General features: G+C 36.9%; 1 protein-coding gene across 1 annotated transcript in view; it reads right to left on the reverse strand.

Annotated features, from left to right (window-relative positions):
• The window catches only part of LOC107590574 (xylosyltransferase 1-like), a 66,618-nt gene extending 51,351 nt beyond the window's left edge, over nt 1-15,267 (reverse strand). Inside the window, exon 1 of the mRNA XM_016279403.1 lies at nt 14,940-15,267. Coding sequence (XP_016134889.1) covers nt 14,940-15,206 — 267 coding nt within the window. The 5' untranslated portion in view covers nt 15,207-15,267. The remainder of the gene's footprint in view (nt 1-14,939) is intronic.
• Between the last annotated feature and the right edge of the window lie 1,631 nt (nt 15,268-16,898).

Here is a 16,898-nt window from a genome sequence, read left to right on the forward strand (position 1 = left end):
GTGTTTGAAACACATTTTCTTCCATAATCAGAGTGAAACAGTGGCGGAAAATTTGGAAGTACAACAATTCATTGCAATTGTCTGAATTATGAAAAGTGTCCATTACATAATATAATAAAGCCAGACCAAATGGGAGTTTGGTAAAATAGTTCCCATCTCTATATTTGCTCATCGGTTAACATTATCCAATTACCCACATTTCAAAGGGAGAGTAAGTTATTACGGATGGATCAAAGATTGAAAACAAAACGTTGCTATTTGGAAAAACATGCACAATCAAACATTCACAATAACCAAGAACAAGCACTTAGTTAAGCTTCCATCGTGTTTCCACTCTCTGTATGGTCTGTAATTTAAAGTCACTTAGTTACTTTCCACTATACACCCACAAACACTAAGATAAACCCATTTATACTCCTGACAAACATTCATGATGGATGGGGAATGTAACTAGTTCAAACCGTCTTTTAATAACTAGCTACGGAACATGATCACGGGACTTCAAACGATGACACCTCTGCACAACAACTTCAGTGTTTATCAAGCTTCTGAACTTGAAAGCACATACAGCTTTCTTTTCCAGCACATAAAGATAGAGACGATCATCAGTCCTTGATCATGGCCTGCCACAAGATGCAGTTTGCAGAACTGATCATTTGTACACAGATGTAGCGCAAATCTACCTCACTATACCGAATAGTCACTGCAAAGCACCCTGACCTACTTCCTTGCTATGCTTGCTTTATTAACTCCACAAACTGAAAAAATTAACCTTATTTTAGGATGATAGCTACAGAAAAGGCTGATTTTGAGATAGAGAAATTATGTTTGGTGCTTTATTACAGACAATAATATGTTTGGGGCTGAGCCGACCCCTTTGGCCCTCATATCAGGCTTTTCCTGAGCTCTTCTGACAGCTCTTCCACATGCTGCCAGTCTACTTCCCCCCTAACACTGGCCAGCGTCAGGCCAGCATCATATCAGGAGACTTATCTGTATGTATGTGTGTGTGTGATGGTTCCTACCATTGATCCTGTTACACCTGAACTTCTCTGTCTCTCCCTACAAGTTGTAGACACAGATACAGGATTCCCTGCCTGCCTGGGAGCTGTTATGAAGTATTGATTTCCTTTACAGTATGTGGCTGTGGTCAGGGCTATGTGCTGAATGTGGTTGCATTGTACATCACTGTGCTTGAGGGAGAAAGGGAATAAAATAACACTAGGGTTTATGGATGAGTCTGACACTGTGACTACAGATGCAATCCTACAATGCACTTCCCTGCTGGTGTGAGGGATTTGTCCTTGCAAACAAAGTACTAAAAAGCAGCAAGGTGGACATGCGCCATGGCAGTACCATGGTATGATTGGATGGCATATAAAAAAATATGTTAATGGTTTAGTACCATCGGGTCATTCCTACTGGGGAAATGATAATACAGAACAGTAGCAGAAATAGGACTTTGTAATCATATTGCTCACTAGTTCTATTGGTCTAATTTATATGCTTTAAAATAAATGTGAATAAATTAAATACATTTGAATTAAAATGTCTATATACTCTAGAAAACAATGCTGTTTTGTAAAAAACAAATGTTAATAACATATTTCCTAAAATATAAAAAATGATTCATACAATAACATGTAGATCTGCATTTGTATTTCTTACTGTTAAAATGCATTTTGCATTTTAAGAGAAGATTAAAGAACGATTTATTAGCTGTGTAGACCTACTTTATATGCTACAAAACTTTTGTAATATTGTAGAAAAATGCTATTTTGTAAAAAAAACAGACAAACAAAAAAAAACTATTATAAACCCACTTCCTAAAATATATACAATTATTCACAAAATTAAATGTAGATTTGCATTTTTTGCATTAAAAAGACAAATGCAATTGCAAAATGCATTTTGTTCATTATCTATCTATATGTGCCATAAAAACTCTGGATAGATTAATTTGAATTGAAACTGAACTGAAAATGACTGTAATATTCTAGAAAAAAAACTGCTGTTTTGTTACAACCCCACTTGCATGGGATCATCATATGAACATGCATTAAATGAAAAACCCTGCACCATGAGATAAAATTGTTTAAATTCCACAGACGCAAACCTAATTGCTTTTAGCAAAGTGGCAAAAAGTGTGCAATGAGGGTTTCACATTACTTGATGACATCGAAGCCCAAAGGGCAAAACAGAGGACCCGTAAAAGAGAAGTAGCCTCTCTCTCTTGAGCAGAAGAGCCCTGAAGTGGTGCAGCTGGAGGAGTGTGTGACCGCCATCATCAGATGATCTCTAGGGCTGTGGCCTTTTCTCTTGGCCAGAATCAGCATCCCTTCAGACCCTATGGGATCAGTTAGCCAGTGCAATGCTATTCATCAGATGACTAAATCCTTCCCATTACAGAGTGAGAGAGAGAAAATGGATGAGCGATATAGGCAGAGACAGGATTAGAATGTAAGAGAGAGAGAGAGAGAGAGCACACTAGGGGGAAAAGAATGATTAGAGAACTTTGAGGCAGCCATAGACTTTAATTGCACTAACTATGCTGGTTTGGAGGGGAAGTATTTTAATACCTCCATAAACTGCCCTAAAATGTTTCGCAGGCCGATCTGACACAGTCAGGCAGCCGACTGCGGGCACAGTGGCAGGCTGGCACAATCCTTCCACGTCGCCTCGGTGTTGAAGAGCATTAACAGCGGGCTGAGGTAGATTAGCAGCAAGACTTACACACTCTGCGATGTCTTTTATGAACAGCGCTGCCTTAATGTCATGGAGGCTGTAACCAACACTTACACTAAATCAACTTAAATAGAAACTTAAATGGCAAAACTAATGTCAGAGAAAAAGGATGCAAAGATATGCAAATAACAGCTTTCAGGATAATTACGGTCATTTATTTGCCTCCTCCTATTGGCTCAAGGGTGGATTACAGAAGCAAAGCTCGACTCTTAGAGCCAGTGCTTTGGCAGCCTTTCAGTAACCATTACTCAGTGGTGTGTCTCAATTGGATCTTTTCAGCGAGCTCAAGATCATCTGGGAGGCTCTTGCACTCACTCAAAGGCATCAGTGTACAGGCGGATCAGCATGTGCATAATGTTCTTGGTGGTGTTTGTGCTATTACAAGGACTGGGCGGTATGAAGCACTTATACTGCATGAAATTTCCACAACTCGATGGACAAAACGATAGCATATTCTCCAAGCTACCACATTTTATTACCTTGATGTTTCTGAAGCTTAAACAGTACAGCATAATGCTGAGAACATCAAGGTCTTGGGTTTGATTCCCAGGGATAATGTAATGTAAGCAGTAGGGCTGTGCAAAAAATCGAATGCGATTTTCATGCGCATCTCGTCAGTAAAGCCGGGGGGCTTTCAAAATCGCGTTCAAAATTGGCAATGAATGATCGGCCTGCGATTTTGTGTAGCTTGTCAGTGAACTACGGCTCTGTGTAGTAAATGCCGCTCCATCTGAAAGCACGTGCTGGAGATTTACTACTAATCACAGAACCGGCTTTACTGACGAAATGCGCATGAAAATCGCATTCGATTTTTTGCACAGCCCTAGTAAGCAGTGTTGTTAATTAAAACAACTAAAAAAAATAAAACACAAGTTGAAGTACTAAAATTACAAAAAACTATACTTGAAATACAAATAAAGCAATATATTATATTTATTATAATAAAAAAAATAAAAATAATAAAAATAACAGAAAACCAAAACTACAGAAAATTACAGAAATAACAAAAAATTAAAACTAAAATTAAAACCTGAGAAACTATAAAAATGTACTGAAACTAAAAATGTAATTGTTCAAAGCAATTAAACAAAAGATTTTTATTTAATGGACGATAAATCTTGCAAAAAAAAAAAAGGTCCTATAGACTTTCACTGATGGAGGGACCAGAGCCAGATCTCAATTTAGACTCTTTGCCCAGTAGTCTAATAGACTAACTGGTGAACAAAACTAAAGATCTAGCTTAAAATTGTAATTGACCATAAACTGACACCTCAGATCAGTGGCCCCATCCATCCACTCTCAACTACGGAGAAGAAGAGGGAACAAGCAAAGTCAGAATGAGACAATTACCTCTTTTCATTAGTATTCTTTTCATTCAGCTATTCAACCTTTTCAGGTTGTGAATCTGACCTTAAATGGTCCCCATTTCTCTTCTCTGAAGTTTCTAAAAGGGCACCCCAAAGTGAAAAAGTCGAACTGAGAGCTGTGCTTCAGTGACTGGTCCGTCCCCGTACACCAGACACTTGACATTAAGCGATTCTTTTTCCACAGCTTAAAGCAAAGAAGCGCAGACCATGTGGGAGGCTGATTCATAATCAGATGTTTCACCTGTCCACCGAATCACACTCAAATCAAAAGACCAATGCAAGACCAAGCTACCAACCACGTTATACTCGCAGCCAGAACTTCAACTAAATGGCAAAAGGTCTGGTCCACATTTTCTGTAAGAATCGCCCACTTAGAAAGGATAAGGTGTCTAAATTAATTAAAATTAAACTCTAAAATCAGTCGCTTTAAATTGTGAATTTAGGCATCACAATATTGTAATGTACAGCAGGGGTTCCCAAACTTTTCAGCCCACGACCCCCAAAATAACAGTACCAGTACCTCGGGACCCCCACTTTCCTCTGAGGTCGGTGGTTAAAGTATACAAACGTTTCGCACATGTACTTATAGCATAATGACAACACAAAGGAACACAACAGTCTAACAACAAGATTATTTTATAGTAATTTACTCATTACTTAGATTTCAACATTAATTTGACCTAATTAGTTGGGTGGGCAACATGCTGGAGTACAAAACTTGTTTTTAATTCAACTTATAATTTTTTATTTATGAGTAAAATATGCTATTTCTAATCTTTAAAAAAATTATTTGATTTCTGGAAATCATCTTGCGACCCCTCCTCGTGGTTTCGTGACCCCCTGGGGGGTCCCGACCCCTACTTTGGGAACCGCTGATGTACAGCATAAAAAATGGATATTCATTCTGCAATTAGTTTAAAATTTGGGGTCGTTATTTTTATAATTTTTTTTTGTTTGTTTGTTTTTGAAAGAAGTCTTATGCTCAACAAGGCTGCATTTATTTGATCAAAAATACAGTAAAAACTGTAATATTGTCAAATATTATTACAGTTTAAAGTAACTGTTTACTATTTGAATATATTCTAAAATGTAATTTATTCCTGTGATGGCAAAGCTGAATTTTCAAATCCATAAATGAATAGAAAGTTCAAAAGAACAACATTGACTTGGAATAGAAATCTTTTGTAACATAACATTACAAATGTCTTTACTGTCACTTTTGATCAATTTAATGCATCCTTGCTGAATAAAAGTATTATTTTAAAAAATTTTGCTGACCCCAAACTTTATTATTATTATTTATCAGTGTTGAAATTAACTTGGTATTGAGTGGTAGATGACAGCAAAGGAAATCGAAATGTAAAAACAGAGGAAATTAGCTCAATTAAATATCCAGTATGGACCAAAACTCTTAAATTCAGATAATAACCAATGATACATTGTATTATGCATATACTGTGCATCACTAACTTCAATCAGATTATAACTTGCCAGACTGAGAAAGCTGCTTTATAGGTTTGTATGAAATATGCATAGGACGATCTGCAAACAAACAAATCATATACCACTCGTATTAAAAGCTCTAGTATCAGTGGTCTGGGCAGACAAAGAGTTAATAAAGACACTCTAGCAAAACACAAAGTATTCTCAAACCCTCTGGGATTGCTGAGGATTACGCCAGGGATTTGAGTAGACGCTGGATTAAGAGATTTTTTTTTTAAAAAGGAGAAAATACACAAATTGCAGTTTTCTCCTTGAACATTGAGCCTGCACTTAATCACTGCTAGAGACTGAGCTTGGAAGCTCGAGACTCTTCTCTGGTTGGCCTGTGACTGTATCTTCAACAGTGGGTTTGGAGGTCTCCAGATTCCTGTCAGAAATTAATCGCAACCTTTGCATTTGCACCCCCTGCTTGTGCAAACAGCGATCAGAAATGCACAGACCAGCTGTTTAGAGGGATTCACAGGTGGTTAGTCTGTGCTCTGTCCTGCCGGGATTAGTCGGGGGAATTTAACCATGGGTTGCAGAGGGAGTTTATTAGCATAACCTAGCCTGCAGATTAAAGGACATTCAGAGGCTCAGTGGGAATTCACACCAGCGTGTGATATACTCGCATTCGCTCGCTTGCCACTAAAAAAAGAGAGTGGAAGAGTCATGTGATCAGGGCTGTGAAAGAGCCTGCGTCTTGTTCACATGCAGCCGACATGATTCACAAGCCCCAGCAGGCATTGCCTAGAATTATGCCCTTCCAGCGCACTTTAATTAGGTCTCCATTGCGGGATGCATATTGTATAATGGAATGGGTGAAATGGCATTTGTGGCTCGAAAATAGGTGGCGATTTGGGAGCGCCCGTTGGATTGTAGACAAAGCTATTTGTGATTATAATATAATAAGACAATATTCTCCTCGTTTACCACGTTAAATTCATTGCCGACATTCACAGACATCCACAGATGATTCTCCATCACATACAGAAATGACAAGAAGATCATCAGCTTTGGTGTCGAAGGAGTTTACAAAACAAAAATGAAATATGAGAGGTCTCTCAAAACAGAAGACGACCGCAAACGAGGCCTTGAAAATTCACGGAGTGATTTAAATTCTCTGAATTTCACACTCAAGCATAAAACAACACCAGGCCTTATTCCCAGGATGCCTCTCGCTATCTGCATAAGACAAAAACAAACAAACACAAAAACTAGTTTAAGATGCTTACCAATGGGATTTTTGTCTACTCTTGGGATTATGGATTTGAAGTATTTGATATAGCATCTGCTAAAATCTGCGGCTGATATTAGGCCGTGTGTAATGAGGTTGTTGTAGAGTAGCGTGATTATATGATGCTGGGTGGATTATGGTGGCTGCTCGCTGGAGATGGATACACGGACGAGCCGGTTTGGCCCACGTTTAGCGCAGGAATGCAGAGGACACAATATACACAGCGGATAGAAACAGACTGTGAGACCTATTCAGAGAGGAGACAGGAAGAGAGAGAGAGAGATGGACAGACATAACAAACTTGGAGACCTTGTGTACTGAGACCCTTCAACCTGTTTGACTACAGCTGATCTACTCTAGTTGAGTGTGTGTGTATGGCATATCTTTGAATGCCATGTGTGAGAATATAGTTGGACGTGTGGGAGTGCTACTGAGGGGGTGTGGTGGTGTGGGGGAAATAGAGACAGATTAAAAGAGACTGAATACAGACAGACAAAGAGAGAGAGAGATATTCAGACAGAGTAATTTCACTGAATATTGTCTTATTTAAGCACATTGATGAAACTCAGATATTTACTCAAAGAAAACATGATCATGGTAAACTTGAATTCGATCTCCACAACAAACCTATACATTGCTGAAAATAAAGCTGAATAGAATTGTAAAAAAGAAAAAGAAAAAGAAAAGACAGAACAGGCAATAATTATATTTATGTTATAGGTGATACTGATAAATGGCCGATATTATTTTTCTATAATATTTTGTATACCATAAAACCATAAAAAACTAAAAACTAAAATCAATCAAAAAAAGAATTTAGGCATCATGGCATTATAATGTACATAATGAAAAACTTTGAGATTTTATATATTATAGAGTGTTATTAAATTACAGTTTTACATGATAAATTGTGGGAAAATGTTGTTTTTAATTAATAAATCAAACTTTAGTCATACAGAACCTTTCAAACTGTTCAATACAATTCATAGTACTTCAGTGTAAACAAAATGTGAGCAATGAAAACGACAAAAACTAGATTATAATAAATCAGTAAAATAAGATGAATTAAGAATGATCCATCATGAAATGTTGATACATCAAAATGTAATATATTTGTTTTTGCAATATTTTCCCTATATGCTGCTAAGCTGCAAATGCTTTGGCCATACCAATGTACAATTATTTGTCATGCCAATAAAGCACATAGACAGGGCGAGAGACAGGAAGAGAGAGAGAGAGAGAGAGAGAGAGAGAGAGAGAGAGAGAGGGGTAGTGTTGGGGGGTGCACTACCTGTCTGGATGGTGGTTGTAAAGCAGTCGGTGAACGCCAGAGTTTATTTTTCTTCGGCCGTAACTGACTGAACTGTAACACAAGCCTCATTCATGTGACCAACACACAGTTACACAGTCACACTGACACACCTCAACACTCAGTCACACACCCCGACCAACACTTTCCACCACTCACACTGAATGCATTCACATGAATACACAACCCCTCTCTTCATCTGCAGCGTCAACCGCTCGCTTGCTCAACCGCTGTCTTCTTCAATCATCAATTTAACACTGAAATATTGAACTGTAACACATACAACATAAGTGCATTTACTGATGTGTTTGTATTGCTGTATATTTAAGCAGTATTTATGTGTGTATGTATTATAGAGATATGTAATATATCAGTACAATATTGGTTCTCGGCCTATTTTACATATTGATTAAAAAAAATCTATTAGTATCAGTCGATTTTGTATATGCATAGTGTGCATGGCCGTATCTCCTTTATATTTACAGTCTTTACAAGTACACAAGAATTATTTATAATAATTTAGTACATCTCCACATGAATATTCATATTTTATACTAGGGCTACACGATTAAGACAAAAATCATAATTGTTGATTATTCCCTTGAAATTGTAATTATTAATTAATTATTAATTAAGATTATCACAATTTACACGGAATGATGTTTATTTTTTTTTTATATGAAAACAAAGAAGCTGAAAACACTAACTGAAAAACTTTTACTGTTTTTCTATAGTATTAAGCCTCAAATGTCAACTATACATGGGACTGGTTTCTACTTTAAATAAATAAAGTAAAAATATTCATGGTATTATAATGTTATATTAAAACTAAAACAATGGAAAAACCCTTAAGATAACCTGTAGAAAAAACAAACACATTTAAAGCACGCTTAACAACATAAGTGGACTTTGGACTTAAATCGCCACTTTGAACGGTTACACAATTGTGGCATCTGTAATTGTAATCGCGATAAGAAATTCAATCAATTGTACAACTCTATTTTATACTGTACATTATAATGTTGTGATGCCTAAATTCATTTGAAGAATGAGTGATTAAAGTTTTTTTTTAATAATTATTAATTTAGACATAACATTTTATTTCAGCCATGGCATGAAACTAATTATTGGCTTCAGAAATAATTTTAATATCAGTTCATCCCTAATATTCTGCTTAGAATTCATTGAAACATGACCACACACGTAAAAAAAAAAAAGTCAATACACAAACGTCACTCCTTTACCCCGCCCACTACTCACTGAGCATCCTTAAGCCCCGCCCCCTTCTATTTCCACATAATGAGTGATAAAATAATAGACGCCAACAATGACAGGGGTGAGATGGAATTAAGGGCCTGTAGCAGCATACTTAGCCAAGTATGAATAGCGACCGACCACAGTTATGTTAATGGTAGCATTACGGTGCACCAATTTGCTGTTTCTCCAATATCTGACAGGCCACTATTGTGCTGTCAAGCTTACATAACAATTAGCTCACTTTTTATGGACATGTTTACAAAGGACATAAAGCACTGCTAGCAAAATATTCTACCCTAACACAATAGACATTCAGCCGCTTGAAAGCATTTTCACGACGGTGGCTGCGCCAGGAAAAGAAAGTCTTTATCATGGTGCTCGGTGTAAACTATAAAATCGGCCCGAGCGCTTGCTTTCTTTTTACTAGATGAAGTTATTGGCAATGGGATCGAGCCCGCTCATTAAGAGAGCACATCATGGAATTGTTTCTGATAACCATCAGCTTAACCCAGAGAAACAAATCAATAGGTGTTGGCTCGGTTCATTATGTAACAGTCAGAGAGAGATGAAAGTGCTCTATTTGGTCTTCTCTGCTCTTCTGGAACAAAGGTACCCTTATGAAAAACCATTGATTTGACTTCGCCATGCAAAAACAACCTGGCTCAACTTTCCGGATTCACCGTCATCAATCTTTACAAGGTCTGAGATATACTTCCCTCTCTGTTTAAGAGCTAATGGAGAGGAGGATAGGGCTGGGCGATATAGCTAAAAAATGTATCAATGATATAATGTTTCATATCGCTCGGTATCGATAATTATTGACATTTTTTATAACCTTTTTTAAAACAAAGAGCAATAGAAAAAAACTTTTAAATCTAACCACTGCATTTTTACATTAACCCAATTTATTGAGACAAACAACACATTTTTTTTTGTTTTAACAGTCAAACACAAAATAAAAATTAAACAAATATCTAATTTCTAATGTTTTATATGCAGATTAAATAGGTCTGAAAGCAACTTTTGGCTTGTCTCCCGAAGCCACAGGAGGGCACAATGAGCAAAATAATAAAGAGCATTTGCCAACGCAAAGGAAATAACTGCCTATTTAAAAAAATGTGCATTACGTCTAAATTAACCCATATAAATCAAACATAATTTTGTAAATTGCATAAACAATTCTGAACAAAACAGCATCATGTATTTATGCATTGCTTAGTACAAAGAGCCGAATCGCCCATCACGCAGATTGCATTTAAAAACATAAGAGATGCAGCGAAAAGAAATAAACCTCCACAAATTCGTGACGTGTTTTCTAAAAGTTTAAACTGTTTTAACTTTGCATGGCTACATCTCTTGTGTGAGACTCGAGTGCAGCAGTCATATTTGTCCGTCTAAAAATGCGCTGAATATGTGTTCTGTGTGAATGGCTTGGTTTTGGTTTTAACCTAATCAAGATCTTCTACGCATTGAGCTACTATATTTCTCTAATATTTTAAACGAATAATGCAGAAACTGCTCGTCGTGTGGGCTAGACTTATAAAACATTAAAATGCAACAACGTCACTTACATCATCATCACCGCATCTCGTGCTCCACTGATGACGCTCCCAGACGCACACCTACCATTTGATTGTACTATTTTTGCATTCAAATGCAAATGTTTATTTTAAATTCGACTAATGTTAATTTTTTTGATCACAATCTCCTCTTCACAGGCAGTCACAGCACTCAATTCAGCATGTGTTCGTGTTTGTGTGTGCGGTCTGCGTCACTCATAGCACGTGCCTATATATCGTGCGCTATATCGAACATTTTTTCTATCGTTATCGAAGAGGGTGTACCGTCGATAAATATCGATACCGTTTTATCGCCCAGGCCTAGAAGAGGAAATGCTAACAGAGCAGCTGTTCAACTGAAGCTGGGGCAAACGAGCACCCTGGGGCAACTTCTGATGATGAAGCAAAACAACGACCAGCCTGGATCGAATGTTGAGAGAGAGAGAGAGAGAGAGAGAGAGAAGGAGATGCAGAGAGAGAGGCAACAGAGACAGAGAGATATGCCTATAAGCACTCAGGCATACTGACGGAGTGTGAGTCAGCACTGCACGGCCAGGAGAGGATGGAACAACTCAAAAACAGGAAAAGACTAAGAGAAAGACAATTTATCCACTACAGGGTTTCTGCTAAGAAAATTAGTTGCGTGACTGGGAATGACACAGCTGGGCGAACAAAAGGGGGAAAATGTTGGTGTTTTGTGTGGTAACATGATGGACTGTGTAGAGGTTGTATAACAAACAAATTAGCATGATCTACTATACTGACTGACTGAGTTGTAACATTTCTGTCATGGACTATTTTGGCATGTTATCCTGATTTGTGCATGTACATTTGATATTGTCTTGTTATGGCCAGTATTGAATGTATCTTTTCAATAATTAAAAATTAAAAATGCCAAAAAACAGGTTACCCAACAACTCTCTAACTCAAAAAGTAGCTAGTTAATGTGTAAGGTGTGATATTCATGGTCTAACACAGTGGTTCTCAACTAGGGGCCAGGGCACAATAGGGGGCCTCAGCAAACTTCCAAGGGCCGCAAGATATTAAATGCATAACTTGTAAACAGATACATATATTTTTTAATTTAGAAAAAAAAACTGTCCACTCAACTGTTTTTTTTTAATTGAAGAAAACAGTTCTTGAAATGTATGTACTGTAATTATGAACTGCACTGTTCATTGTTTCTATGGCACACTAAGAATCCTTATGATGCTAGTTTCTGTGAATAAATTTTTTTTTGAAAACAAGAAACTTTGTCATCATTACAGGAGAAGAACCAGAGGAAACATGCAGGGGGCACCTACTGTAAATGAGGGGGTCTCTAAATTTTGTCTTGAATAAAGGGGGCCTCGGCATTAATTTATGTCATTAAAAAATTTCAAATTAGGTCACAAAATGTTACATTATTAACAAAATATGACTGATAAGCATCAGTCTGGTGCAACTGGTCAGTTCTATTTATTAATGATTATTAAGAAAATTGCTTTATTATTGTTACTGATAAAAGTAATTATGCTATATCATTACTATGTAGATCATGTAATTTGTACTATTTTTGCTATTAATGTCACTTGGATTGTTTATTTATTTTTTTCTGTCAAAATGATTTGGATATTTTGAATATTTTGTGATTTTGAATATTTGGAATTATCCATGAATGCTGTTAAAATTCAGTAAATGGCAAAAAAATGTGTAAGTTAAAACAACTCTGACATCCTCAGCAGGGAATGTACTTGAATAAAAAAAAAAACTGGATTTGGCTATTTTGTGTTATTTTAACCGGACATTGTGTCATTGGGAATTTTTTAATTTAAACAAAAAAAAACACACACACATAAATATATATATACCGTATATTCACATAAACCCCGATATACACCTACAAGCTTTGTGAATAAGGGTGCTAGTGAGGAATCTACATAAAACTTGAAATACAAATTAAAATGTACAAATTTATATATATATATATATATATAGTAATAATAGTTTTCTTATAAATTAATTAAATTAATTATATTTTTCTTACTGCATTATCTATTCTATATAATAGGCCTATATTCTATATACATTTTATATATATATAAAATAAAAATAATAATTAGAATATTAATAATATATAATTTATATTACATTTTTTCTTATACATTATGTATAAACCTGCATTATATAATATATTATTATATAAAATATTATTATTATATATTATATATACATTTAATATTTTAAAAACTATTTTATTTGTTTATAAAACAATGTTATTTTTCTGGGTCAAGTTAATGCAAATGCAACCTAATTATTCAGGCTTTCCTCAAGACCAATTAGTCATTGAACCAACCCACCGACTAGTTGATATTGAAAATATCTAATTTTGCACATCCATTTAAAGTTTAATTTCAGCCCAGGCTTTAATAACTGATTTTACATTTGGGCTTGGAAATTCTTTGCTTAGAAGGTACAAAAGTACTTATTCACAAAAGTAAAATATCCCCAAAAAGTTGCAACTAAAATGGACTCAAAAAAAAAAAAATTCTTTCTGAGCCAATATTGCCATTTACAGAAAATCACAAATTTTTCTGAGGTTTAATTTACTTCCCATTATGTATAGTCAACATCCCCATTTCCACAAGCAATGGAACTTCCAGTTTCAGATTTAGGGAGGAATAAGCACAAGAAACCAAACAAGAAATCCAGAACTGGATAACCAAATAACATGCTGAAGTCTGCTGACTTTTCTGCGCCGATTTTGTCAAATATGTTAATCAAGTCAAATGAGTCAAAACATGAAGATGCGCGAAACAGAAGATTCTATTTTTCTTCAACTCTGCTGTGTTTCCGCTGGCCGCAGATTGCGTGTGGGCTTGGGTTAATGCCATGTTTAAGAAGGCCCATGAGAGGTGAGAGGTCATCTGTGTCTCACATCTCTTTAATCAAAAAGGCTGAAAAGCAGACAATTTGAGCCGGCAGAGTTGTGACTGTGGTATTAAAGAGCAGTCGACAGTTACACAAAGTGCAGTACAAAAAGGGAATAGTCACTCCCCTATCTATTTTGCTCTCTGTGAGTCAACACAGGCCAGGTAGAGTCTGTTTGGAAAATCTGCTCAAATCTTGTTAAATCAAAAGAGTCTTATTTGATATATAAAGGTTTTTATACTCATTGACTCTATTATATAATAATAACATATTATGAACTACATTTTTACGACAGATTAAAAAATAATACTTAAATGTACAGAAAAATAAATAAAATAAACTGAGCTGTCGCAAATGTAAATGAATAGGGGTTAAGCAATATTGTAACCTAAGTTTAAAAAATGAAATACATTTTAAGACATGTTGAACAGCAAGAGGACGTTTCCGTAGAATGACACAGTCAGTCAATATTTGACTTAAATATCTGGTGTTACCACATAAAACGCATTTTAATTTACTTGACGAAACATCTTTATAGTTTTTATTATGCAATAAACGCAGCGCATTTAATAAGAAAACAGACGCATTTACACGATATCCATAGATTATTGATCATGCATCTTTTCACTCTTTATAAAGGTCATGAAGAGCTCATTCTCAGCGCATATCACCAACATGACATCAACATCATCTGAAAGCAACGGGTAAGAGCTGAGCTGCCTATTCCGCCGGTATACACGATTACAATGGCAACGACTTAACGTGAGTTTTAACGGACAGCGATCCGTCACACGAGATGCTAAAGTATCCAACAAAACGGCATCTTCCGCGCCGCGCGCGACTGTCACATCCTTCTCAGCCGCGGAATGTAGTCATGACAACAGGAGCGAATACATTTGAGCACATCACAAACAAAACATCCTGCCTGCGTTCGTGAGCGCAGAAACACGCAGAAACACCCCGAAACGCTGGGTCTGGGGATCAGGCATCAGTTCCGAGCGAGAACGGGCCCGCTATGACGGCGCGCCGTAAGGAATGAATGGAGCGCGATGAACGGGGAAATTCCGCCTTACCGGTTGCTGTTTGTGTCGAACGGACGCTTTCCCCAGCGGCGGCTGCTGATGCCTCCTCTGGAAGCCGCTCTTCGGGTACTCGCTGTAGGCTTTGTTGATGCCGATTCGGTCCCTCTTCTCTCTGCCGTTGTCTTTTCCGTCTTCTCCCGTGTCCAGACTGCTGAAGTTCCACACGATGAGCGTTTGGACCAGCAGCACTGTCAGCGCGGCTATTAACGCTGACCGCGATCGGCGAGCCAGCTTACGGGCACACAGACTGCCGAACATCTTCACCCTGAAGCGGAGAGGTGCCACTGCCGTGCGCCGACAGTCCGCTTTGTGGCTCAGCGTCGCGAAAGAAGCGTGGAGAGGGAGAGAGGGGGCGGTTGGCAAGAGCTCCGCTGGAGGAGAGAGAGAGAAAGAGAGAGAGAGAGAGATTTTGTGTGTGTGTGTGGATGAAATATGGCCTGCGCCCTCTCCTGGTGACACATGTAAACTACACGGGGATCATTCCACGAAATGGGCGCCTTTTCCATTTTGAAAAGGTGATTTTTTTTATCAAATTTGATCAGATAAACAATGACTGAACTGTTGTGCTAGGTAATTAAGACATTTTTAGATATGTTGAGATATAGCTGTGCCTTTAAAAAAGCAACAGGTTGACGAGAACGGTGACAAATTTAGTTCATTACCAGCCATGCTCAAGGCAAGGTCATGATACTACAAGGTGCTTATTAAAAGATAAATTATATATTTATTCCGTTATATAGCCTACTATATCTTTTATGTATATATATTTAAATTGCATCTTTGTGTATACATTTTTTATATTTATTATGATTATTATTGTTTTTTTTCTCACCCAACCACAGGAAACACTCTAAAAAACAGGCTATAATAATCAGAGGCGAACCAAGATGAAGTGTTAAAATGAATAGATGAGGCCCTTCTAAAAGATTATTTTTTTAAAGTCACCATGAAATCAAAATGGAAAACTCTTATTTTTTAATGGAATACTGTAGTGTTTATTATAAATAATTTATCCGTGCACTTCATTCTTTTTTTTAAATTCATGTGCCCTCCTAATCTTTAATCAAAAACGTTAACCTCCCCTCCCCCTCAAAACAACTCATCTTCTCTTCCGGTCACGAGCTATGGAGCAAGGGCGCAGCTAGTGACGTGAGGGGTAAACGACTGAAGCTGATGGCTGTATCCGAAAACTGAAAAATGCCGTTGATTGTCGTCGTCATCCTTAATAAATAAAACATTTATTCATGCTTGGGTGTCGGCTGTGAATCCAGTGGAGAGAAATCGCCCACCACTAACTGCAAACTGGCATTCAGATCTGCCTCCATTTTGTTAGCAACGCCCCTGCTTCCAACGATCCAATCAATTCCCGAAGGATGAAATCAAGTCCCGCCCTCTCATTTCAGATGCCATTTCACTCGTATATACGTCACGGTAGAGAAGAAAAGACAATTGCAACTTCCGTTTCATGCCGACTTTAATATGTCTTCGTTACCTAGATATATATTTATACAACATACAAAAAGTAGTTAAGACACATACTGTATAATAGAACATAAATTCTTTATTTTTTTAAACAAATTGCTTATTCTTTAACAAAATATCAATCTTCATCTTTATGGCAGAAGATACAATACTGTACAATACAATCTTGAAGATACAGTACAATCTTCATATTTACAGTAATGGACTGTCACCTTAAAAATGGTGCGAGCCTTAGCTACAGCAAATGCTGTCACTATGACCTCCATATCCAAAGACCTTCGTATGTTCCGTTAAATTGAAATTAGTGCCAGCTGCTGACAGCCTCTCTTGGTTCATTGTTGACCTGAGGTATGTTTTTATCAGCTTTACTAGTTTTATTAGTTGACAACTAATTATGTTAGCTCAACTAATTTAATGTAGACGAGCTAAATAAATAATGTCAACTAAGTAAAAGAGCTAAATAAATAA

The sequence above is a fragment of the Sinocyclocheilus grahami genome, unplaced genomic scaffold (genome assembly GCF_001515645.1).
Source record: "Sinocyclocheilus grahami isolate Dianchi unplaced genomic scaffold, SAMN03320097.WGS_v1.1 scaffold130.1, whole genome shotgun sequence".
Lineage (NCBI taxonomy): Eukaryota > Metazoa > Chordata > Actinopteri > Cypriniformes > Cyprinidae > Sinocyclocheilus > Sinocyclocheilus grahami.